General features: G+C 45.1%; 1 protein-coding gene across 2 annotated transcripts in view; it reads left to right on the forward strand.

The window, feature by feature from the left end:
* PDE4B (phosphodiesterase 4B) overlaps positions 1–26,875 on the forward strand; it is a 226,194-nt gene that overhangs the window by 56,345 nt on the left and 142,974 nt on the right. The window contains exon 1 of one of the 2 annotated variants that reach the window (XM_069981386.1): positions 22,769–23,256. The exons of the other annotated variant lie outside the window; for it this stretch is intronic. Coding sequence (XP_069837487.1) covers positions 23,210–23,256 — 47 coding nt within the window. The 5' untranslated portion in view covers positions 22,769–23,209. Of the gene's footprint in view, positions 1–22,768; positions 23,257–26,875 lie in introns of those variants that run through there. 2 annotated transcript variants of the gene reach the window in all.

The following is a 26,875-nucleotide window of genomic DNA, read 5'->3' on the forward strand; positions in this document are numbered from 1 at the left end:
TACAAAAGTATACATACCCTTCATATCAATAATTTTCTCGAAAATGACATGTTTGGAGCACTGGCCAGACCGGTTCTGCAGAGTTCCCACCATTTACAAGAAATATGTGAACCAGCATGTAGAATCAATGACTTCCACCATATAGATAGATAGATAGGAGATAGATAGATAGGAGATAGATAGATAGGAGATAGATAGATAGGAGATAGATAGATAGATAGATAGATAGATAGATAGATAGATAGATAGGAGATAGATAGAGATGAGATAGATAGATAGATAGATAGATAGATAGACGCACCATTCCATCATTTCCCTAGGGATTTGATCAAATGCCTGACCCTGATCAAGGAGTCGCCCGGCTCTATGTTTGGTGACGGAGGCGGACGGGGGAACAGAGCGGCACACCTCCCGGCAGGCATACGGCATTGGGGCGGATGAGGAGCAGAGTGGACAGGCCGGGGGAGCAGGAGGCATGTCGTAGGGCGGGCCGGACGGGACCAGAGGCGGACGGGGAGCAGAGAGGCACACCTCCCGGCAGGCATATGGCGGCAGGGGAGGACGGGGAGTGGAGCGGACAGGCTGGGGGAGCAGGAGGCATGTAGCAGGGGAAATGAGTGGAACAGGGAGCAGAGAGGCGGCGGAGTTGGACGCGGAGCAGAGTGGACAGGCTGGGGGGAGAAGAGAGTAAGCAACTTCTATGTCACAGGGGGAAATGATAGAGTTCATTCCATCATTTCCCTGAAAGGGGTCAGTGATTTGATCAATTCCCTAGAGAAATGATGGAACAGCGCGATCATTTCATCATTTCCCGGGATTTGATCAAATCTCTGATTCTATCATATCACTGCTACAGATAGATACGAGATAGATAGATAGATAGATAGATAGATAGATAGATAGATAGATAGATAGAAAGAAAGAATATAGATATTAGAAATAGTTAAAGTGAATACAGTGATGATAAAACCTGTTAATAACAATATGCAAATATCCGATGACGGCGCCACACATAGACAGGAGCTGGATTTGCATGCATGGTGTGTCATTTCCATGGTATTTGCACATTAATACAGACATCACTGCTGGGTACAGAACACACCTGCCTTGTTGTCCTCGCCCTCCAGACATTATGCGGCCCCCACAATCTCAGTTTTTCCTCCATCCCAAGTTAAGTATATATTTCAGGGCACAGACCATAGCTGAACAGCCGATACTTATCTCTCTGTGTTCTCCCTCATAATTTGCTTTCTAATGGAAATAAAATGTAAGGTCTGCGGTATCAGGCTGCTTAGCAACAGAGTTAATCCGCGCTGCCCGGGAGAAGAGACCTCCACATGACACGCGGGGCGATTGCCTATTTCATGGAAAAGTCCCGATGATGATGATTATTGCTGTGAAACAAAAAAAAAAAAAACAAAGAAGGAAAAGGTCGATGCGGAGACCGTAATGAAAAACAATATTTTCTCCAAACACAGAAAGGAAATTATTAAACACTGAGAAGGAGTCTTTTCCTGTATATTTGCTCATAACTGAATGTGCGTCCCCTGAACTGCGTGGGATATAGCAAAAAAATGCGCCTCGCCCTGCAGAAAAACAACAGTGTAGGGTACAGTCCAAAAAATGTTCTATTGTACAATATTGGGCACATTAGATGGGAACTGTATGGAGGACGTGCTCATTTTGGGCATATTCTTACATAATACACATCTAGAAATGTATCACTTGACCTCTACTGGGAAGAAGGACATTCAAAGCAGCTCTCTGACGCCACCTATAGAAGGTAGCTTTCCCTTCAAGCCAGGTAAGAAGCCTTAGAACACAGCTAGGGATTTAAAAGAGCAGTGCAGCCATTTTGAAAATCCTGCAGCCGGCGGGGGCAAGGGGGAATTTGATAACAATGCGAATTTACCTCTCCTCTGCTGCCAACGTCACAACCCTGGCCGCTCAGCCAGTCAGTGACTGGGGCAAGACGCCTCTACAAGCAGCCGGGGCAGGCTCGTGGGTCTTCCGGCGAGGGTCCCAAGGCCAGTCCCGTGGCTCACCGCGTGAACGGGGAGAGGTAAGTGTGTACTCGTTATGAAATACCCCCCAGGATTTTCAAAATGGCCAAACCTCTTCTTTTAGCCAAGCCAGACAAGTCTCCAGATGGAGGTTTGTCTTCTCCGGCCATGTTCTAAGGCTTCTTATCAAACACTAATTTCAATCTACCTCCAAAAATTGTCATCAGAGCTGCTTTGCATGTATGGTGCTCTCCTCAAGGAGAAACATTGCCCCTCTGATACCTGCTGCTTGTGATAGCTATAGGCCAATGGCTTGTGCAGCTGACACTTATACACATATACAATTGGCTGCTGTCAGCGTTCTCGTCTGGATATAAACCCAGCATGTCTGATTCTCCTCTTTCCCACGACATTTGGAGGCCTTGGGAGGCCAAAGCTCCGTATACAGTAATGTATTTCTATATCGCTTGGTACAGTTACTTATAGAAGTCAAACTGGTTACACACAAACCCATTTATAGGTGGTGTACTGGGAAATATCTTCGGCTCATATGTGGGGGTCTTATACTTAAGACGCCCTTCATTAGAGGTAGTAGAGAGCACATCTCTCTCTGGAAGAGTAACCAACCTAGTAGGGCCAGCTGACCAGTTTGGATCCCGCAAAGGGAACCTACTTTCAATAGGTGGCACTAGAGAGCCAGCACTTTTATTTCCAGAGGGAAGCTGATGCAGACCCTTTTCCCAGGGAGCATTGCCTGGCCTGTAAATCTCCCTAAACCAGTACCCCCAAAAGCCTTAGTTTCCTTCTCCAGGTGGTGCCTCTCAACCTTCTCAGTTCATGGAGTCCATAGATATAGTTTTCACCTCAATTTGTACACCTTTAGGTTATGTTCACATAATGTATGTTTTGTATAAATCACAGCCGTTGTTGCAAATTGCAAAACATACATTGTATGTGAATGAATGGAATCCCGGCTGGAGCGTATACATGTAGTATATGCTCCGACCAGGATTCCATCTGGCCGACATGTCAGTTTTCTGCGGCCGCTATTCATTGAATAGTGGCCGCACAAAACATGTCAGTTCACACAATGGGGCATGCGGCTCTGGCCGCACACTCCATTGTGTGTAGCGGTGAATTGGTGTGCGCCCACATCTGAATTCACCAGAAATGAAGATCAACCGGCCGCTAATGCAGTACCGGCCGAGATGGTCTTCAGTAACACCGGACTGGCCACAGAACGTCCGGTGTTATACGTAGTGTGAACCCAGCCTTAAGATTTTAAGTTACTTTTTTGGATCTTCATTTAAAGATGTCAGCCCATGATGGGAGTTGTAGGCTTGCAAGAGCTGGGAGTCACAGGTTGGGGAGCACTGCTATGGCCTCATCCAACATAGCCAATTCACTTGCTAGATGCACCCCATTACTGGTCCAATGCACAGGATAGAGGCCACTGATGCTGTACATAGGTAATAGAGTGTTACTAAACAAAGTGGGTATTATAGGTTCATTGGGCCAACCAGACCGGGCCTGTACTTGTCTATTCCATTGCTATCCTATTGGTCGTAGATGCCATGGCGTCCCCTACCTGTTTGGATGAGCTTACCCTGGTTTCTAGGTGTGCTTTGCCTCTCCTGCATTCTAAATTCCATCATAGAAGGATTTCTCAATGAGTCACACTGTTACACTGTCACAATACGACCGTGTACTAAAATACTAAATGACAGGATAAAATGGCCATTTGCATGACACCCACACACACAGATATGAACTGAATATAGCAATTGTGTGAGCACCTTCTGCTTCTCTTTGTCCCAGGCTTTCTGGAAAAGCATGAATCACCTACTGTATGTAGAAGGTTTTCTGTGTGTTAGAAATACTGTAAAATTCTCTGATACCTGACGCTGGTCTATAGCCCATAAGTATATCATGAATTTCCAATACTCGCCATAGGAAGCCCTGATGGAAGCCTTAGATTAGGGAAGGAAGAAAGCAGAAAATCCAATAATCTGATATCACATTGGCTCCTTAATCAGACTCTCACAACATCTCAGCATCAGCTCTGTGTAAGAATATCACCCCAAAATTAATATTATGATGCATTTCCCTTAAAATTTGACTTAGAAAGCCCCGCCAGATTCCACCATAAAATGGTAAAACCTAAAAAAGAAAACAATACCTAAACTTTTTGGCTTTCAGGCCATGTTCACATGCAGTAAGAGACCGGCCGTTCATCACGGAACGGCCAGTCTCTGAAAAGATCATCTCGGCCTGCAGTACTGGCCGGATGATCTTTCCTGCCGCAGAGTTCTGATGCGGGCGCATCCGTGCGCGCCCGCATCAGAACTCTCCACTGCACACTGCCGCAGCCGTTCGCTCAATAGCGTGCACTGACATGGTTTTCTACGGCTGCTATTCACTGAATAGCTGCCGCAGAAAACTGACATGTCAGTTCTTTGCGGTGCCGCGAGGGATCCCGGCCGGAGCGTATACTCTGTGTATGCGCTCCGGCCAGGATCCCATAGACTGCTATGTAAGGTATATTTCCGTAATAATCACAGCCGTTGTAAAAGGGGGGGGAGGCTCCTGCTGCAGCCAGTCGGGTGTGGCTCCTGCTGCAGCCACTGAGGGAGGCTCCTGCTGCAGCCAGTGTGGGGGGGAGTCTCCTGCTGCAGCCATTGTGTGTGTCTGGGGGGGAGGCTCCTGCTGCAGCCACTGAGGGAGGCTCCTGCTGCAGCCAGTGTGGGGGGGAGTCTCCTGCTGCAGCCATTGTGTGTGTCTGGGGGGGAGGCTCCTGCTGCAGCCACTGAGGGAGGCTCCTGCTGCAGCCAGTGTGTGTGTGTGGGGGGGAGGCTCCTGCTGCAGTCAGTGGGGGAGTCTCCTGCTGCAGCCTTTGTGTGTGTGTGTGTGTGTGTGGGGGGGGGAGGCTCCTGCTGCAGCCATTGTGTGTGTGGGGGGGAGGCTCCTCCTGCAGTCAGTTTGTGTGGGGGTGAGGCTCCTCCTGCAGTCAGTGTGTGTGTGGGGGAGGCTCCTCCTGCAGTCAGTGTGTGTGGGGGGGAGGCTCCTGCTGCAGCCAGTGAGGGGGGGGCTGAGTTGTGGTGTCCCAGGCCTGCTTCATGTACTCTGATGATCCAATGTGATTTCATCAGATTAGAAAGATGTTCCACTTCTGCCAGGTGGTTCATAGTTCCATTGCCAGGTCCCTTTTAAAGGGGAACTCCAGGTAGAGGTTAAAAAAATGAACCTTCTGAAGAAGCATATAGCATTACTCACCTGTCTATCCCAGTTTTGAAACTACCAAAAATCCATTTTTTTTATTTATTTATTTTTTTTTTTTGGGGGGGGGGGGGGGGTTGTTCTGCTTCGTGTTTCTGCACTTCCTGGTTTATCAGTTGTACACAGTACTACAGGTTCCAGCATGCAATGCTTTCCCTCAGCTATTCCATCACAGTCCCCCACCCTGCCCATTCCCCGCCCAAAGCTGTTGCAGAACATCTAGGCTGTGTTCACACATTGCAGTTTCATTGTGTGACTGAATTATTTGCAGTAATTTATGATTTCATTGTGGTCCCACCCGCACAGCGCGCTGTATTCTCTACCTGTAATGCTGATATTGGAATAAAGCAAAGAACTTTTTAAATTTAATTTTTTTTTTCTTTTCATCTCCACTCACATATTATAATCAAGCATCTTGTATCTTTGAAGTTGAGCCCCACTATGAGGAAATTATCTGGGATTATCTTACAATGCATATACTGTTTATGTCTTGTTTTTTGTGCAGGTGGGATTGGCAGTGTCGGCTCTTATCCTCTCTGCCGTTTAGCATCATTTTATTGTGTTACTGCATCATTTTTGTGCAGATGCTGCAGTACTGCAATGACACTCCAACATGTGTGAACACAGCCCGAATTTCACTGCAGAGTTTTGCACAATCAGCGAAGTTGAAACACCTGCTACCTCCTGTCTGCATCATCAGCCTGTGCTCAGCAAACACACACAATGTGAGACAGAGGCATGGAAGATTTGTCTCCTAAGGGGGGAGAGCAGTGGGAGCAGGAGACAATGAGGATTGGCACAGAGGCCATTTTTCTTCACTTCCTGGATTTCTATCAGCTACCAGTGTGGCAGAACTGCACAGATATGGTAATACATTGTATAGACACATCTATATAACTTTTAATGTACTTTAAATAGAAAACAAGTTTTTCTTAACCGGAGTTCCCTTTTAAGGCTATGGGGCACCTGTTGGCATGGGAGATTAAACTTGTTGCACCCATCTGGAGTGGTTCCAGATAACCAGACATAGGTGTACCTGATCTTAAAGGGGAAAGCCAGCAATTTTATTTGTCAGTAAGTTATATAGATTTGCAGATTACTTATATTTAAAAATCTCAGGTCTTCCGGTACTTATCAGATGCTGTATGTTCTGCAGGAAGTGGTGTATTCTTTCCAGTGTGACACAGTTCTCTCTGCTGTCTCCTCTGTCCATCTCAGGAACTGTACAAAGCAGGAGAGGTTTCCTATGGGGATTTACCGCTGCTGCTTTGGACAGTTTCTGACACGGACAGAGGCGGCAGCAGAGAGCACTGGAAAGAATACACCACTTCCTGCAGGACATACAGCAGCTGATAAGTACTGGAAGACTCAAGATTTGTAAATAGAATTAAATTACAAATCTGCATAACTTTCTGACAGGTTAAAGAGGTTAATGTTCAGATTTTTCACTCTCAAGTACAGAATTAGTTACAGGATACTGTTCCATATACATAACCATGTAACCAACTGGAATGTAGAATCATATGGGAAATATATTTGGGTTTGTGCACATTAGCACTATAGGGGCAGAGAGTTATCAACCCCATTGGCAGACTCTGTATTTAAAGTTGTTCTTTTTCTACTCCCATCTATCTGAGGCTTAGTAGCCAGTGGAGCTCCCTGACTGGCACCTGAGTTTTCCTTAATGTTGATGCCCTCGGTGACACTAATAACATCAGTCAGACCCTATTTCCCTTTAAATGAACTTTTCCTGATGCTCATTTATTAAGGTACAATCCATTTATATAGTGTTTGCACAGCGAGGACTATTGTGAGCGCTCTCAGACCTTTGCTGTTTGTGTACTGTGCAGGTTGACCCTTCTCTTTACACAGGGTATGTACACAGGAAAAAATGCTTCAATTAAAGCAGGGCAATAAAGGCGGCGACATCGTAAAGACTTTGCTATATTCTAGTGAACGTTCTGCAAGCAGGGTTACCATTTTACCATATTCAGTAATCAATTGCTGCGGTATGTCAGTCAGGCATATAGAGTAAAGATATGTCATAAAGGGGAACTCCAACCTGGAGACATAAAATGGAACTCCGCTACCCTCTTTCCTGGAAATCAACACACCAGTGCTAAGATGGTGGTTATCGGGACTGAAAGTGCTGGATGTCACTATACACCACCATAACAGAGAGGACTTGTAGTAGACAGTAGTTTACATAAAGGATGGGGGCTCTATGGCAAAGATAAAAATAAGCCTCCTTTCAGCTACTACTTTACACTAGTATACGTCAGTGGCGTAGCTACCATAGAGGCAGGGAAGGCGGTTGCTATGGGGCCCGTGGAGGGAGGGGGCCCAGGGAAGATAAGGGCCTCCTGTGTCCTTTTGCTTAACCCCTTATTTACTGCAGTGTGTAAGTGACCCAGTGTGGGAGTGAAGGAAGGGCTAGCTACTAGTATTATTGGTCTTGGTATAGTGGATTTTAGTAATGGTATGGTGGTCTTAGTCACTATATTGATGTCTTAGTCACTATGCGGTGAAGATGTGGTGATAATATATATACTGGTATTATTAATCAGTAACAGCGTGACGGTATGCATTATGGTATGAATCCACTTTTGGCTTTCGCCATATTTTCTGCTGCAAATAATCTGCAGTGTGTGGCACTACCCTATGATTGTGTGAAGAAGTGTTTGGGCGAGGCTGTGGCTATGGGGTATGCCAAAGTACCCCTTTAGGTGCCATACATTTCAGATCTCTCCTGCTCCCACCAAACACATGAATTTTAGGCTGATCATGCATATATTCTAAATGGGGAGAGGGAAGAAAGCCGCTGTCAGACACCTCTGGTGACGGCATATGTTCCCAAAAATAAAAGGATTATCAGTTATGGCTAAATCCAATATGCCTGACAATATACATTCAGATGGTCGGACAGTCCCATAGTAATCTGCAGATTCCGCCATATTATTATGTAATGCCTATAGCCCGCTTACCTGCCTCATTCCAGAAGACCCATAGTAGCCATTTTATATATTCTCTATTTTACATACATGGAGCTAATATTTTACCATGTTAAGCCCTAGTGCAGACATAGTTGTGATGACCTCAGGACGAGTGGCGTCACAGTATACCCCTCCTCCATTCATTACGGACGGACATTTCAGTATCAAAACATTTGTTCATGATACATGTTTATTTGTATGTAAACGCAATGAAACAAGCACTGGTTGTTTAAGAAGTGCGCCAGGATGAGAAGTACGTCTTCATTGCAGCCAGAACAATGGCACAGTGCAGCTCAATGCCAGGCTGCGGTCAGGGAGGGAGATGATGGGCGGGTATTTACAAAACAGTGCCAAGCTCACCCAGGTAGTGACTACCCCGATACAGTCCACGTCCCAAGAGCTTTCTCAGGCCTCAATCCCTGCTGTTCCGTGTGTTTGGTCTGTTTGGGGTAAATCCTTCTTGTTATGGTTATTGCAATAATTATTGTTATCATCGTCTTTATCGTTTTTTTTAGATATCATTAGATAAATCTAAAACAGGAAAGATCAAACAACTCTACAAAACAACCACAGCTCCTATAGAGACCTATGCACACTAGATTGATGCATATGCTCGTCTATAGTAAGGCTATGTTCACACTACATAAGTTTCCAGCCGTATCGCGTTCCGTGAATAAGCGGCCGGAGATTTACGTAGTTTGCGTACAATGGAAAGTATACGATCTACGGCTGCACAGTTCACACTACGTAAGAACTTACGCCAGGATCGTATGCGGCGCCGTAAAAAATGAACCAGACCATTGTTTGAGGACGGAAATGCTGTAACTTACGCCCGTAGCGTAACATGCGGTCCCGTACAGAGTGGTGATTTCTTCATTTCTGCACTTTTCTTTGCCGATCCAAAAGGTTCTGTGGGGTGTCCGGGGCTAGCCGAAGATTTCCAAGTAAAAGGCCGCTGTCAGATCGCTACGTACGGCGCTCGGGAAGCGTAAGTAGACTACTGGCGTAAGTTCGCGGACCGTACGTAGCCGGCTGCATCTTACGTTAATCCCTGGCCGGAGTTTCACACGCATATGTCCGGCCGCGAAAAATATGCGGCCGGACATATACCTAGTGTGAACATAGCCTTAGGATGGAAATAGTACAGAGTTTATTAAAATAGTGGTTAACAGACTTTTTATGTGAATTTGTTAAATAACCACTTTAAACTCCTGGACCCTTCAGAAACATGTGTTTAAAGCAGGTTGCTGATATTTATACACCTCCTATTATATACCCTAAGGCCATTTATCTTTGGAACACCCACTATACACTAAACCTGCAGCTCAATAAATAGGGAAACCCACTGAACTTCGAAACCTTTCACTCCACAAACATCAAACATCCCCTGAGCTCCGTGAACCTGCAGCTTCACAAACAGGGAACACCCCCTGAGCTCTGAATCTGCAGCTTCACAAACAAAAAAAACCCCACTGAGCTCTGAACCTGCAGCTACACAAACAGAGAAAACCCACTGAGCTCTGAACCTGCAGCTCCACAAACAGGCAACACCCACTGAGCTCTGAACCTGCAGCTCCACAAACAGAGAAACCCCACTGAGTTCTGAACCTGCAGCTCCACAAACAGGCAACACCCACTGAGCTCTGAACCTGCAGCTCCACAAACAGGGAACACCCACCGTGCTCTGAACCTGCAGCTTCACAAAAAAGGAAACCCACTGAATTCTGAACCTGCAGCTCCACAAACAAAGAAAACCCCTAAGCTCTCAAACTGCAGCTTCAAAAACCGAGAAAACCCATTGCGCTCTGAACCTGCAGCTTCACAACTAGAGAAAACCCACTGAGTTCTAAAACTGCTGTTTCACAAATAGGCAAAACCACTAATCTCTTCAGCTTCAGCTTCACAATCAAGGAAGATGCATAGAGTACTAAACCCGCAGCTGCAAAAAAAAAAAGGGGGGGGAGGGGGCAATCCTACTTAGCTTTGAACCTGTATCTCCACAACACTCACCAAACCTGTCATAGAACATGCGCTGAACATAAAGGGTATGCCTTCTAAGCTCTAGATCTGCAGCTCCACAATCGGGGAATACCCGCGGAGTCCTTACCCAGCTTTCCCATAAACAGATTATACTGTAACCAATAAACAACAGACAACTCAATAACAAACTGTTTGCAATCTTTTGTACATATATATATATATATATATATATATATATATATATATATATATAGGTAAAATATCATGTTGGCAGCGAATTAACCATGTGTGCAGATGAATACCATAACTATGCGATTTAGAGTACTCAGAGCCCGGCCATTATTTCATATACAGAGCGAGCCGTATGGAGCGCATTTCAGATGCAAAGCGTTTCCACAAAAGCTCTAATTGTTGGTCAAGTCTCTTTTCTAAGCGTCCCCTTAGGAGGCATTTTCATCGATTTTTCTGGTAAACAACAAAATATTCCAGCAAGTAACTTGTATATTGTGTTTCGAAATATGACTTCTGAGTCCTTTCATGCCGTCCTGCTGGGTCTCGCTATGCCTCCATTTTCCCTAATCTGCTAGAAATTACACCACAAGGTCTAAATTGGCAGGAACACAGCGCAATTTTCTTACACGCTGACCGGACTCTCTGACTTTGTTTCTGAAATTGTTTAAATATCTTTTTTTTTCCACCTCAGTAACATCCAATTTACATGAATATTAGAATATTTATATAATAGAGATGTGTAGTTGTGGCTGATGTATTCAGGTGGGACTTTATCCCCTAGGAATGGGTGGGATACATTGGGTTTCTCCCTGATTTTTGCCTGCAAACACTCTAAATTATTAGTAAGGGCAATCACCCTTTAAGTGGTTGTTCACCAAAAAAAAGTTTTCTTTCAAATCAACTGGTGCTTGAGATTTGCTATTTACTTCTTTAAAAAAAAAGTCTTCCAGTACTTAGCAGCAGCTGTATAACCTGCAGGAAAGGGTGTATTCTCTCCAGTCTGACACAGTGTTCTCTGCTGCCACCTCTGTCCATGTCAAGAACTGTCCAGAGCAATCGCAAATCCTCATAGAAAACCCCTCCTGCTCTCCACACTGGCAAAATACCACTTCCTGCAGGACATTAAGCAGCTGATAAGTACTGGAAGACTTGAGATTTTTTAATAGAAGTAAATTACAAGTCTCTGGCACTTTCTGGAACCAGTTGATGAGAAAGAAAAAACTTTTTGGTGAAGAACCCCTTTAAAAATAATTGTACCTCCATTATACAGTGAATGAACAGATGACTCTGATCTACAGTGTGAGGATCCTGCAAATAACTCTGTATTAGAGCAATGAGCGAAACTCGAGCATCCTTGGTCTGAACCCGATTGTGCGGCATTTGATTACCAGTGGCTGAAGAAGTTGGATGCAGCCCTAGGAAGTCCTGGAAAACATATATACTGCCATAGGCAATAGGCTGTATCCATGTTTTACAGGACTCCCTAGGGCTGCATCCAACTTCTGCAGCCACCAGAAATCAAATCGAGCGATTCACATGAACCCAAGAGTGCACAAGGTTCGCTCATCTCTACTCCACATATCTCAGTTTCCTGGATACCTGTGGGAGTGACATGGAGGGAAGGAGATATCAGGATCATACAAGGAGAAGAATGAATTATCTATGAATTTTATTTATTATGATGTAATACTTCATTTCCCCTGTGGAGGCACTGCAGCGAAACTGAGCAGTTAATCTAAATGCTGATCACTTCAGGCAGGGAACCTGTGGCCCTCCAGCTGTTGCAAAACTACAACTCCCATCATGCCTGGACAGCCAAAGCTTTAGCTTTGGCTGCCCAGGCATGATGGGAGTTGTAGTTTTGCATCAGCTGGAGAGCCAAGGTTCCCTTATCCTGACTTAGACACTGGCGGAACTACCGCCGTAGCAGCCGTAGCGGCCGCTACGGGGCCCCGCCGTGTCGGGGGCCCGTGGCGCTGGCCCCCGGAGCTCACATAGCCTGTAGCACCCGGCGGCCGAGCAGGCCTCCCGGGTGCTACAGCTGTTTGGGGTCCAGGCAGTGGGCACGAAGGGGGGCCCGCGGGGCCCTCCCGATCAATCACTCTTGTGACCGCAAGCATTGTTTTGCTTGCGGTCACAAGAGTCGGGCTCCGTCTTCCCCCGGCTGCTGCGCGGCTGCCGGGGGTGTCGCGTCTTATCCCGGGCAGCCGCGCATCCCAGAACTCCCTGCGCGCCTTGGGCCCTGACTTCCGGTTCCGGCGCGCAGGGAGCTCTGGGATGCGCGCGCTGCCGGGGATAAGACGCGACACCCCCGGCAGCCGCGCAGCAGCCGAGGACAGACCAGGAGAAGTGAGGATCGACGTGGGAGCGTGTTGTCAGGTGAGTTAAGTTTTGTTTTTTATCAGCCTGCAGGGTGGGGGGAAGGATGGGGGCATCTATGAGGGTGGGGGGAAAGAGGGGGGCATCTATGAGGGTGGGGGGAAAGAGGGGGGCATCTATGAGGGTGGGGGGAAAGGGGGCCATCTATGAGGGTGGGGGGGAAAGAGGGGGGCATCTATGAGGGTGGGGGGGGGGGGGAGGGGGCCATCTATGAGGGTGGGGGGGGAAAGAGGGGGGCATCTATGAGGGTGGGGGGGGGAAAGAGGGGGGCATCTATGAGGGTGGGGGGAAGGAGGGGGGCATCTATGAGGGTAGGGGGAAAGAGGGGGCATCTATGAGGGTGGGGAGGAAGAGGGGGGCATCTATGAGGGAGGGGGGAGGGGGGAAGGGGACCATCTATAAGGGAGGGGGAAGGGGGCCATCTATAAGGGAGGGTGGGGGGAGAGGGGGCCATCTATAAGGGAGGGTGGGGGGAGAGGGGACCATCCATAAGGGAGGGTGGGGGGAAAGGGGGCCATCTATAAGGAGGGGGGAGAGGAGGCCATCTATATGGAGGGGGAGAGGAGGCCATCTATAAGGGAGGGTGGGGGGAGAGGGGGCCATCTATAAGGAGGGCAACATGGGGGGAGAGGGGCCATCTATTTGGGGGGGGCAACAAAGGGGGAGAGGGAATACACAGAGGGGGGCATATATTATTAGGGGGTCACATAGAGTCAGGGCTACCCACTAAATGAGCGTGTAAAGGGGACAGTACAGATGTGCAGTGTGTATAGAGATGAGGATGGTGCCAGAGTGAGGAGTCTAATATGTCTGTCTGGCAGATTCTGTGGATTCGTGGCTCGGAGAAGTTCTCATAATGGCCCAGGACGGATGGAGAAGATGAAAAGGAAAGAACTCCGATCAGAGAAGACGTCCCCTGTGAGTCACTTAATATAACTGTACTGTAATTTATATGGTGTACAGAACCTGTGTAGAGCTGAGTGTGTTTATGGCGTAGTGGTCGATTGAGGGGGTTGGGGCCCCAATCAAAAGTTTGTTTTGGGGCCCAGTCATTTCTAGTTACGCCCCTGGACTTAGAGTTTCCGATATGGAACAACCTGTAGGAACTTAGTAATCAAATGGCATTGTCCAACAAAGAATACATTTGTGGCCGACTACGGTCGATATTGTCAGTATTTATTTTATCCCCAACGTCCGTAATTATTAGAATGAGAATGTTTTGCTCATTTAGTTCTTAGACATGTGATGTGAGAGGAGATTTGTGAGGCCCGTCCTGTAGACCATCGCCCTAAGGTCTCAGAAGTCTTCCCCTGCAGAGTTTAGAGGCCTGGCTTTTAATGAGATCTGTGAGCTGACATTGAAACGGTAAGATACATAGTCCATCACGCTCCATTTACTCCATGCAGTGTTTTGGGATATTCTTTTAATCACACGGACAAGGCTCCTAATTCCCCGAGTGAAAGCGGACATGGGGACCGTAAATGAGATGTTTGTGTTCTATCTGCCGGGGTTGGGATCACATGTGTCAGGTGTTTTACATACTTTTCATCATGACCCCCCTCCTATCCTCCATTTCCTCTTTTTCGGTTTTTGTACTCTATAGAAAGACACACGTTTTATCCAACAAGGATGGAAAATTTTAAGGAGACAGCTGCATTTAAAGGGGTTATCCAATGCTACAAAAACATGGCCTCTGTCTTCCAGAGACAGCACCACTCATGTCTCCAGTTTGGGTGGGGGTTTTGTAACTCAGTTCTATTGAAGTGAATGGAACTTAGTTGCAAATCACACCTGAACTGGAGACAAGAGTGGGGCTGTCTCTGGAAGAAAGTGGCCATGTTTTTGTAGCGCTGGACAATCCCTTTAACAACAAAGTCACATTTGGAGTGGGCACCGCCATGTTAAAACATAAATTATGAACCTCATGGGTGGGCACCACTGTATACTGGGAAATAACATGAACATCATGGGAGGGGACTGCTATATACAGAGAAATAACATGAACCTTATGGGAGGGCACTGCTATATACAGAGAAATAACAGGAACATCATGAGATGACACTGCTATATACAGAGAAATAACAGGAATGTCATGGGAGGGCACCGCTATATACAGAGAAATAACAGGAATGTCATGGGAGGGCCACACTATATACAGAGTAATAACAGGAACCTCATGGGAGGGCCACTTTATATACAGAGAAATAACAAGAACCTTATGGGTGGGCACCACTATATACAGAGAAATAACATGAACTCTATGGGAGGGCCAAACTATATACAGAGAAATAACAGTAACCTTATGGGAGGGACACACTATATACAGAGAAATAACAGTAACCTTATGGGAGGTACACACTATATACAGAGAAATAACATGAACCTTATGGGAGAGCCACACTATATACAGAGAAATAACATGAACTTTATGGGAGGGCCTCACTATATACAGAGAAATAACAAGAACCTTATGGGTGGACACTGCTATATACAGAGAAATAACATGAACTTTATGGGAGGGCACCACTATATACAGAGAAATAACATGAACTTTATGGGAGGGCCAAACTATATACAGAGAAATAACAGGAACATCATGGGAGGGCACCGCTATATACAGAGAAATAACATGAACCTCATGGGAGGGCCACACTATATACAGAGAAATAACAAGAACCTTATGGGTGGGCACCACTATATACAGAGAAATAACAAGAACCTTATGGGTGGGCACCACTATATACAGAGAAATAACATGAACTTTAAATAACAGTAACCTTATGGGAGGGCCACACTATATACAGAGAAATACCATGAACCTTATGGGGGGGCCACACTATATACATAGAAATAACATGAACCTTATGGGGGGCACACTATATACAGAGAAATAACAGTAACCTCATGGGAGGGCCAAACTATATACAGAGAAATAACAGTAACCTTATGGGAGGGCCTCACTATATACAGAGAAATAACTTGAACCTTATGGGAGGGCCTCACTATATACAGAGAAATAACAGTAACCTTATGGAAGGGCCTCACTATATAGAGAGCAATAACATGAACCTTATGGGAAGGCCTCACTATATACAGAGAAATAACATGAACCTTATGGGCAGGCACCACTATATGCAGAGAAATAACAGGAACGTCATGAAAGGGCACCATTATATACAGAGAAATTACATGAACCTCAAGGGAATGCACCGCTATATACAGAGAAATAACAGGAATGTCATGGGAGGGCCACACTTTATACAGAGAAATAACATTATAACAAAATTATGTGAGGGCAACACTTTACCTGTATACAGAGAAATCTATGGGCTCATACTGTACCTCCATGTTTCTCCAATTTCACTGCATGCTTTGCTACCATTGCCTCTATGGAATAATATGTCACCTCAAAAAAGGTACAATATTGTAGCACTCAGATTGCAAACAGGCCCATATTATAGTTTCTTAGGTCAATGTGCCCCATCATACAGGCTGCATGGATCTCTGTGCTGTTTTGCCACATATTTTGGAAAGTGGGGAGTTAGGGGACCCCATTGCGGTACCACATGTAAAATAATTTTTAGATTTTTTTTTTACAGCAATTTTTATTGGCACAGTTTTCGCCACATTTAATGTTAGCAGTTGTCATATAGAAGAATAATCTTTACAGAATGCATTGCTCAGACAGTACAGGTCACTATGTGACGGTGTGCATACTATGATACCCTGTCACTTCCATGGCTATAAGGCAGGTATGTGTTAGACAAGCAATTATAGGATACCTAACATGCACTGGCGGCACTTTGTACAAGCGTCTCCTCTGTTTCCTGTATTATATTGCTCTAAATTGGGCGATGTAAGTAGATGCTGTATTCAGTGCTGTATTTTCAGTGTCACTGGGAAAGAAAACCAGTTATTATGTCGCAGAGCAGTGTGATGTATATTGTTAACAGAGCTGCAAACAACATGCTAAAGAAAAGCCGTACATAAGGGATCTGTAATATATTGCAGCGGTTAACCCTCCCACTGCCAACAGGCGAGTATTTCTGCAGAGAGTTGAGCCCACGAAGCAATTCTCAGAAAACTCAATTAAAAAATAACAATGTTCAGCACTTTTATAATAGGTATAATCATACGTCGCCGTGCTGTAGGGTTGTTGTTTGAAGGGTGCGTACACTTCTGCACCTATTCCTTACCACTCCTCTGCAATTTGCGCATAGTTGTTGTAGTTATGATGTGGACATTGATGTTAATGTTGACTTCTTTGAATCCACACAATGTCACCATGACCCAATGTGCAGTGTTGTCATGGGAAAATGGAGCAGAAGAACTTTCATGTGTTCGCCCAGTGATAAGGAAGTGTATTATTGTGCAGTAAATCAAGCTGACGATGATGATGGGCGGGTTGTCTATCTGTGCACTACAATTACCTTAAGACAAGTAGAAGATCAGAGAAGGAATGTGACCCCACCTGCCTGATGACATCATCATCTTATCTTGATGTCTTAATGAGGGATGATGTAATAAGGAAGATGTTATCGTGTTGACATATGAGATGATAGTACAATGTAAAGCTTATATAGTCCTCCCTGCAGACCTGTGCTAATACCTGCTCAGGTGGCTGCTTTACTTTCTAGGCGTTGTCTGTCCTTTACCCTACTGTGGTTGTGTCTCCTTCATTCACTATAAGCCGCCTCCCCTTACATATGGCATCTTAACGACCATTGACGTAACTATAAACCTATGGGAATGTACACACTGTGTGTAGGTTGTCTAGGAGTCTCCTGAAGTAGGAGCGTTCCTCCTAAGGGTCCTTTTACACTGAGCAATCTTCATCTGTCCATGGCCGTGTAAAAGGGCCCTAACACTCATCACAGCAAGCAGGCACCTGCCACTAGGGGGAGATCATTACATAGGTATTTCTATGGCACCAGATGACTTCAATGTGAGCTGTACACATATGTTTCTAGTGAGCGCCTCCTACTGGTAGCTGCAGACAGACAGAATTGTATTATATTATGTCCACCTTTGCTTGTGATAGAGAAGATACCTTTTATTGTAGTCCCCATCTCTTCTCACCCTGAAGCTCATCTATTTCTTTTCTTGGTCCATGTCTTTATTTGCCCTTCCCATACTTCTTTCCCTCTTTCTACCCTCCCCATCTCTCTCTTGGCTCGTGTCTCTTTCTACTCTCCCCATCTCTCTCTCTCTCTCTTGGCTCATGTCTCTTTCCACCCTCCCCATCTCTCTCTCTCTCTCTCTCTCTCTCTCTCTCTCTCTCTCCTTGTCTCATGTTTCTTTCTTCCCTCCTCATCTCTCTTTCTCTATTCTTGGCTCGTGTCTCTTTCTTTCCTCCCCATCTCTCTCTCCTTGGCTCATGTCTCTTTCTACCCTCCCTATCTCTCACATTGGCTCATGTCTCTTTCTACCCTCCTCATCTCTCTCTCCTTGGCTCATATCTATCTCTTCCCTCCTCATCTCTCTCCTTGGCTCATGTCTCTTTCTTCCCTCCCTTGCTCTCTTTGCTTTGCTCATGTCTCTTTCTTCCCATCGCATCTCTCTCCCTCTCCTTGGCTCATGTCTCTTTCTTCCCTCCCCATCTCTCTCCTTGGCTCATGTAACTTTCTTCCCTCCCCATGTCTCCCTCTCTCCCCTTGGCTCATGTCTCTTTCTACCCTCCTCATCTCTCTCTCCCCTTGGCTCATGTCTCTTTCTACCCTCCTCATCTCTCCCTCTCCTTGGCTCATGTCTCTTTCTTCCCTCTCCATCTCTCCCCTTGGCTCATGTCTCTTTCTTCCCTTCCTATCTCTCCCTCTCCTTGGCTCATGTCTCTTTCTTCCCTCCCCATCTCTCCCCTTGGCTCATGTCTCTTTCTTCCCTCCCCATCTCTCCCTCTCCTTGGCTCATGTCTCTTTCTTCCCTCTCCATCTCTCCCCTTGGCTCATGTCTCTTTCTTCCCTTCCCATCTCTCCCTCTCCTTGGCTCATGTCTCTTTCTTCCCTCTCCATCTCTCCCCTTGGCTCATGTCTCTTTCTTCCCTTCCCATCTCTCTTTTTGCCTCATGTCTCTTTCTTCCATCCCTATCCCTCTCTCTTTCTCTTTGGAACATGTCTCTTCCCTCCCCATTTCTCTCCTTGGCTCATGTCTCTTTCTTCCCTCCCCATTTCTCTCCTTGGCTCATGTCTCTTTCTTCCCTCCCCATCTCTCTTTTTGCCTCATGTCTTTTTCTTCCATCCCTATCCCTCTCTCTTTCTCCTTGGCTCATGTCTCTTTCTTCCCTCCCCATCTCTCTCCTTGGCTCATGTCTCTTTCTTCCATCCCTATCCCTCTCTCTTTCTCCTTGGCTCATGTCTCTCTACCTTCGTGTCTCTCTTTCATTGTCCACATCTCTCCAGTGATTCCCCATGAAGCGCACACATCACTGCACAGAAACACAACACTGCGGTCACAAATATATCAGCTGTCACCGCCAGGCTCTCTTATAGGAATAGTGCGCGCGTTCTACTCCTCACGATGAACCTCAGAGACGCTGGGAGAGAATCTCAGGATGTAGATTACAGTATTGTATAAATGAGGACAAACCAGACACAGGTACAGGCGAGCACTGAGACGTCCGGCGGGGGTGGTCGCTGAACACAGGGGGTCACTCAGGTTATAGGAAGGAAAGGAATAGTGGCACCTCCATAGAAGTGCATTATACACATGCCAGCCACAGGTGCCATGTACGCTGCCCACAATGCCCATGGGGGAGGGCAGGATTCGGTCAAATAGTCATATATATGTATACCATCACTTGCTATCTGCAGTCAGCTGATTCAATGTGATGTGCCAATGGGCCTGTATGAGATAAGAGACACATGGCTGCATTCTTCTAAAAACAGCGCCACTCTTGTCCACAGGTTGCATCTGGTAATGCAGATCAACATTATTCACATGCATGGGGCCAAGCTGTAGTAATACACTCCAATGGACTCCAATAAACTCCTTGGACTAGGCCGCTACCTAATCTGTGTATCACTCATGCAGGCCCCAGGGCACTGGAATCCCATATAACTGAGTCTATAGACAATCCTGTGCGCAGAGGAGCATATCAGATGACTGCCCTGTGTTTGTTATGCTGCCATAATACAGAATACCAGACACCGAATAAGCAAGGGATGCCGGGAGATTAGTAAAGGTATCTTTGGAGCATAATGCAAACTGTAACTATCACTGCAATATATATTGTATGCATATATAAATACATAGGGGGAGATTTATCATACATGCTGTCAAGTGAAACTGGCTCAGTTGCCCCTAGCAACCAATCAGATTCCACCTTTCATTTTCCAAAGAGTCTGTGGGGAATGAGAGGTGGAATCTGATTGGTTGCTAGGGGCAACTGAGCCAGTTTCACTTTACACCATGTTTGATAAATCTCCCCCAATGTGTACATATACATATTCATCAGCATTTTACATTTCGTGGTTTGTGTGCGTCATAGTCAGATATCGGCTGTAGAGTGAAAGAACCCTGAACTACAGGAAACACAGTCATCTAATGCAAAGTGCCTGACGTCACTGATACTATAGGATACAGGATAAAATCTATAACTACAATCTGTAGCTTCTTATTAACCCATCAGCTTCTGTGTATGAGAAGTGACAGATCAGACGTAACAATTTCAGTCATAGGAGCAATATTATAGTAGTTGTATTCTTGTATATAGGAGCAGTATTATAGTAGTTATATTCTTGTATATAGGAGCAGTATTATAGTAGTTGTATTCTTGTATATAGGGGGCAGTATTATAGTAGTTATATTCCTGTATATAGGAGCAGTATTATAGTAGTTATATTCTTGTATATAGGGCGCAGTAATATAGTAGTTATACTCTTGTATATAGGAGCAGTATTATAGTAGTTATATTCCTGTATATAGGGGCAGTATTATAGTAGTTATTATTCTTGTACATAGGAGCAGTATTATAGTAGTTATATTCTTGTATATAGGAGCAGTATTATAGTAGTTATGCGAACTGGAGAGAATGGAACGGCTGCACATCCCATCTATGGCTGATACTAATGCCGCCAGGCCTATATTAAAAATCAACACCAGAGTGTCTGTATATGAATTGATCAAACCATATTGCCCCGTGTACCACCGCGCAGGTCCTCTGGTCCACACGGGTCCCTACGCTAACTCCACACCGTGTCGGTCAGCGACCGCCAACCCCGCAAAGCGTGCACGTGCAGGGAAGGGAGGCCATGGAACGGCCCTGCAACCCCAATGTCACAGGACCAGACCCAAAAAGCCCCACCAAAACCCAGCCAGCACCACCGGCGGGGAAGGCTGCCCCCAAACGACACAAGTATGGATATGGTATTGCACTTACCATTGCTGCTCTCACAGAATGGGGAAGACATAGGGTCCAGACATGTGAGCACAGACATATCCTGCTAAATTTGGTCATGTGGGTCTTATAAAGGAGTGCTAGCTGTTCAGAGAGGGAGAATTGCAAAACACGAACTGGAGAGAATGGAACGGCTGCACATCCCATCTATGGCTGATACTAATGCCGCCAGGCCTATATTAAAAATCAACACCAGAGTGTCTGTATATGAATTGATCAAACCATATTGCCCCGTGTACCACCGCGCAGGTCCTCTGGTCCACACGGGTCCCTACGCTAACTCCACACCGTGTCGGTCAGCGACCGCCAACCCCGCAAAGCGTGCACGTGCAGGGAAGGGAGGCCATGGAACGGCCCTGCAACCCCAATGTCACAGGACCAGACCCAAAAAGCCCCACCAAAACCCAGCCAGCACCACCGGCGGGGAAGGCTGCCCCCAAACGACACAAGTATGGATATGGTATTGCACTTACCATTGCTGCTCTCACAGAATGGGGAAGACATAGGGTCCAGACATGTGAGCACAGACATATCCTGCTAAATTTGGTCATGTGGGTCTTATAAAGGAGTGCTAGCTGTTCAGAGAGGGAGAATTGCAAAACACGAACTGGAGAGAATGGAACGGCTGCACATCCCATCTATGGCTGATACTAATGCCGCCAGGCCTATATTAAAAATCAACACCAGAGTGTCTGTATATGAATTGATCAAACCATATTGCCCCGTGTACCACCGCGCAGGTGGTTATATATAGTAGTTATATTCCTGTATATAGGAGCAGTATTATAGTAGTTATATTCTTGTATATAGGAGCAGTATTATAGTAGTTATATTCCTGTATATAGGGGCAGTATTATAGTAGTTATTATTCTTGTACATAGGAGCAGTATTATAGTAGTTATATTCTTGTACATAGGAGCAGTATTATAGTAGTTATATTCCTGTATATAGGAGCAGTATTATAGTAGTTATATTCTTGTATATAGGAGCAGTATTATAGTAGTTATATTCTTGTATATAGGAGCAGTATTATAGTAGTTATATTCTTGTATATAGGGGCAGTATTATAGTAGTTATATTCTTGTATATAGGGGGCAGTATTATAGTAGTTATATTCTTGTATATAGGGGCAGTATTATAGTAGTTATATTCCTATATATAGGAGCAGTATTAAAGTACTTATATTCTTGTATATAGGAGCTGTATTATAATAGTTATATTCTTGTACGTAGGGGGTAGTATTATAGTAGTTATATTCTTGCATATAGAGGGTAGTATTATAGTAGTTATATTCTTGTACGTAGGGGGTAGTATTATAGTAGTTATATTCTTGCATATAGAGGGCAGTATTATTATTGAACCTGTGTTCTTTAAGGAGCCTACAAGGAGCAGCATACATATACTACATTCTTTACAGTCATTACCTAGAGCTATTCCTTACACTGTCATCCTGTTCACTTTGCTAGTCCTCGTAGTTATGAGTGCTCTTTAATGTTACAAGGCAGTGAAAGGGTTACATAAAGACACTTAAAATGAAAGTCCTTTTGCAATGGCTAATCGCATTTCAGCAAATAGTTTTACGTTTGCTTTCACCGTGGCTTAGGCAGTGACGAGAGCCCGGGGAGACCTTGGCGTTCAGTGCGGTTGTGCTATAGGGTTTGTCATTCAGGAAATTTGATCTCACGTGTTAGGTGTTCCTGCGTTTTCATTCAATAGGTTAAATAATCTAGAACTAGTCAAACAGGACGTACGGCAGCTCCTGACATGATGCGGAGTGAAGAAATGAAATTTTACTTGACTAATCTCGGTCATGTGGACTTTGGCAGAGGACCTCAAAATATGTCTCGCTCTTTACTTTTAAGGCTTGTACCTGGAAAAAGAAACAAAGGCTTTGTTTGAAAACAGAATCCTGAATTCTTTATTAAACTCCTTAGCCGGTCAACAGAAAAGGATTTTGTACTGAACAGATTAGAGACGGGACTCGAAAACCTTCTGTTTTAGCTGACGAAACAGGACTCTTTGGACCGCCGGCACCGCCGTACACTTCATGCTGAATGGTCATCGCCAGCTCGGGGGTTGAAGATTTATTGCACAGGGTGAGAGGGCAGGACGTAGAGTGACAGCTACCCCATAGTGCAAGTACTGTACACAGACAGTGTCGCAACGCATTAGCCATGCTGACGGTGAAAGCCTTCCCAAGTCGGCGTCACTCCTGGATATGGTATGTCTCAAAGTTTTAGAACTTTTAAAATATTTTGATGTAGCAGAGCTGAGATTGTTAGACCAACAAGTTCAGCCCTGATACATCTGCAAGTGAAAAATCCTGAACTTGAATACAGTGCAACAATGTTAGCAGATCCTCACTCTATTACCACTTGTAGATGTAGCAGTGCTGAACACGTTGTCGAATTTTCTGCACTATTCACTATTCTACCACTTATGGAACAGTTTGTTTTTGGGTGTAGCAGTATTTTTATTTATTTCTGACAAACACGCTAAATGTAAGAATCTGACGTGATCCGTTCTGCATATGTTCGATGAACGCTGTGCGATTCACACTTTCACCAACTGCATAGGTGTGTAAGGAACACCTGCTTTTACTCGCTGTCAACTGATTGTGTTAAACAAGCCATTGTGTTGTTGAGTGCCTGTAATGACAGGATTAGATTGCAAGCTCTGCTGCCCAAGGAGGGACTGAGTGGCAATTTGGGTGTATTGGCTGGACATGGTAATACAATATAGTATACAGTATATTGTGTATGTAGAAGACTTGAGTTTATCTTTGAACTATAGGATAAAAGCTGTAGAAATCCAAGTGACAAACTCAGCTCTACTACATTTCTCGCACCTATACATGATTTTGGTCCAGTTGGCTTTGAATATAATAATAATAATAATAATAATAATAATAATAATAATATATTACTTGATGTGTCAAATAAAATTCATTTAAGACTTGGGGAAGGTAGAAAGCAGTACCGGATCTAACACCACCCACCCATATACAGTACCATGTTAGGACATAACAGTGTTCTAGAGCCAGGTCCCCTCTCAGGACTCTACTATCAGGTTGCCGTCCTATCTTCATGTGTTACAGCATTTCCAACAAGGATCATCAGTTTGCCATATCATCTGCATTGGGGAAAAGGCCTGTACTAGCTGGACAGGCCCCCTGTAATAATGTAATGATAAATACTCATGAGTTGAGCCGAGCAACAAACTCAGCTCTACTACCTCTTTACATGTTATGTTATGTTTTTTTTTGCCCGACCTACCTGGAGTCATCACCTTTATATCAGCTGATTGTTTAATCTGCCGTGAAGGTGTGACAACAATGGAGTCAGCTGATACAATCCGGACTGATACACTCGGAAAACTTTCACCGCTATCCTGCACGGGTTCTAGGCCCATATCTGCCTGGTGTGAACATACCCTAAAGGCCTAAGCTGCTTAGTGACCCAAGCTGAGTGTCGATACCAAGAATATTAGACAACTCAGGGATTATGCAGCCAGGGCTGCACAAACAATCACTGGATCATTGGTGTGGACCTGTGCTTTAACCCCGTCAGCTAATCCTATTAAACAGGGAGACGCGTGGCCGATAGCCGATCTTTTGTAAGCATGTCAGAATTGGGCGATCAGCTGATCACCGGCCCCATTATCATTGTCCAGGTTGTGACGTCAGCACAGCCATAAACAGGTTCCTAGTCTTGCCGTATAACTCCATAGATAAGGACCTGTGGTTAAAGTGTTTTTAAGGCAAGGATTTATTAATAACTGTTTATTACGTTCTGCATTATTATACGTTATTATAGAACATTCTATTCTTGGGGAAGATTGTGACATCTGTTAGGACTGCCACTCCAGCTTATACCGCATCCAGACCTGACTAGCTGTGATATAGCGGGGGATGTATCACCACATTGCTCGGCATATTTGCTAAGTCAAACGGACATGTTGATTCACGATAGTGAGATCATTGGCTGCCGGACACATATGGCACCGCTTATCTGCAAGGGAACGGACAGGTGAGAATCCAATCTGACCAGCCCCGCTGCCAGGTGGGGACTGTTGGGCCGTCACCATACATATTGGGTTGCTGCTGAATCCTGAATCGTGACTTAACAACAACGTGTTAATACATGTGTGTGTGTGTGTGTGTGTATATATATATATACATATATATATATATATATATATATATATATATATATATATATAATCTAACTGATACAGGTGCAGGTCTGTCACAATGTATCACAGATCCCTCCAGCATGTCAATATAAACTGTAATGTTCCCATTCACTGACAGCAGCAAATAGCAGGACAAGTAACAGGGAATGAACCACATTGTATAATACAAAGTTGCATAAGTTTTAATTACTCTACAATTAAACCTATTTACGTAAAATCTGAAAACCGCATTAGGCCGGGTTCACACACAGGCAGTAGAACTGGTGTTGCATTGCAGGAGGAAAGCTTTAGCTTTGGCTGTCCAGGTATGATGGCAATTGTAGTTTTGCTACAGCTTTAGGGCCGATTGTTTGACAGCCTTGGAAGATAGGAGCAGAATTAATCTATAATTGTCTGTACTGTATAATTATCCCCTTTGTCTGACAGTAATAAGGATTGTCTTGTAACACTGAACAGTATAAAGGTCTCAGACCTTTGCCCGGACATCCAGCAGTTCTTTCACCCTAAGCTTAGGTCATCCTATAACTCTATGGGGGCACAATACTGGTTCTACACAACTGTGGGGGAAGTGCTGCATGAGGTTATCCTAATACTCTATGGGGGCACAATACTGGTTCTAAAGAACTGTGGGGGAGCAGTACTGCTTGAGGTCATCCTAATACTCTATGAGGGCACAATACTGGTTCTAAAGAACTGTGGGGGAGCAGTGCTGCATGAGGTCATCCTAATACTCTATGGGGGCACAATACTGGTTCTACACAACTGTGGGGGAAGTGCTGCATGAGGTCATCCTAATACTCTATGGAGGCACAATACTGGTTCTAAAGAACTGTGGGGGAGCAGTGCTGCATGAGGTCATCCTATAACTCTATGGGGGCACAATACTGGTTCTACACAACTGTGGGGGAAGTGCTGCATGAGGTTATCCTAATACTCTATGGGGGCACAGTACTGGTTCTAAAGAACTGTGGGGGAGCAGTACTGCTTGAGGTCATCCTAATACTTTATGGGGGCACAATACTGGTCCTAAAGAACTGTGGGGGAGCAGTACTGCTTGAGGTCATCCTAATACTCTATGGGGGCACAATACTGGTTCTACACAACTGTGAGCGAGCAGTACTGCATGAGGTCATCCTAATACTCTATGGGGGCACAATACTGGTTCTACACAACTGTGAGCGAGCAGTACTGCATGAGGTCATCCTAATACTCTATGGGGGCACAATACTGGTTCTACATAACTGTGGGGGAGCAGTGCTGCATGTGGTCATCCTCAGGGCCGTCTTAACAGCATTATGGGCCCCTGGGCAGAGGTGTGAATTGGGCCCCACCCCCCGCGGCCGCCGCCATCAAAACCCCCCATCTTTGCAACCCCTCCCCTAGCCAGTACAATTACGTACAATAAAAAATACAAATTATTGTTAACATAAACTTTAATTCACAACACAGTCTTTCAGCAGCGCAAAAACAAAAAATAACCGTGCGTGCCGCACCAAACCAGACCAAATTGGCTTTAAAGTATCCAAAAAACGCAATGGAGACAGCACTTCCAACAGCAATCTGCAGGGTTTATTTTCACACCAGTGCAACATGTCTCATATATACAGAGGGGCAACAACATGACTATTATATATGAGAACCATGTT

The sequence above is a fragment of the Dendropsophus ebraccatus genome, chromosome 8, assembly GCF_027789765.1.
Source record: "Dendropsophus ebraccatus isolate aDenEbr1 chromosome 8, aDenEbr1.pat, whole genome shotgun sequence".
NCBI lineage: Eukaryota > Metazoa > Chordata > Amphibia > Anura > Hylidae > Dendropsophus > Dendropsophus ebraccatus.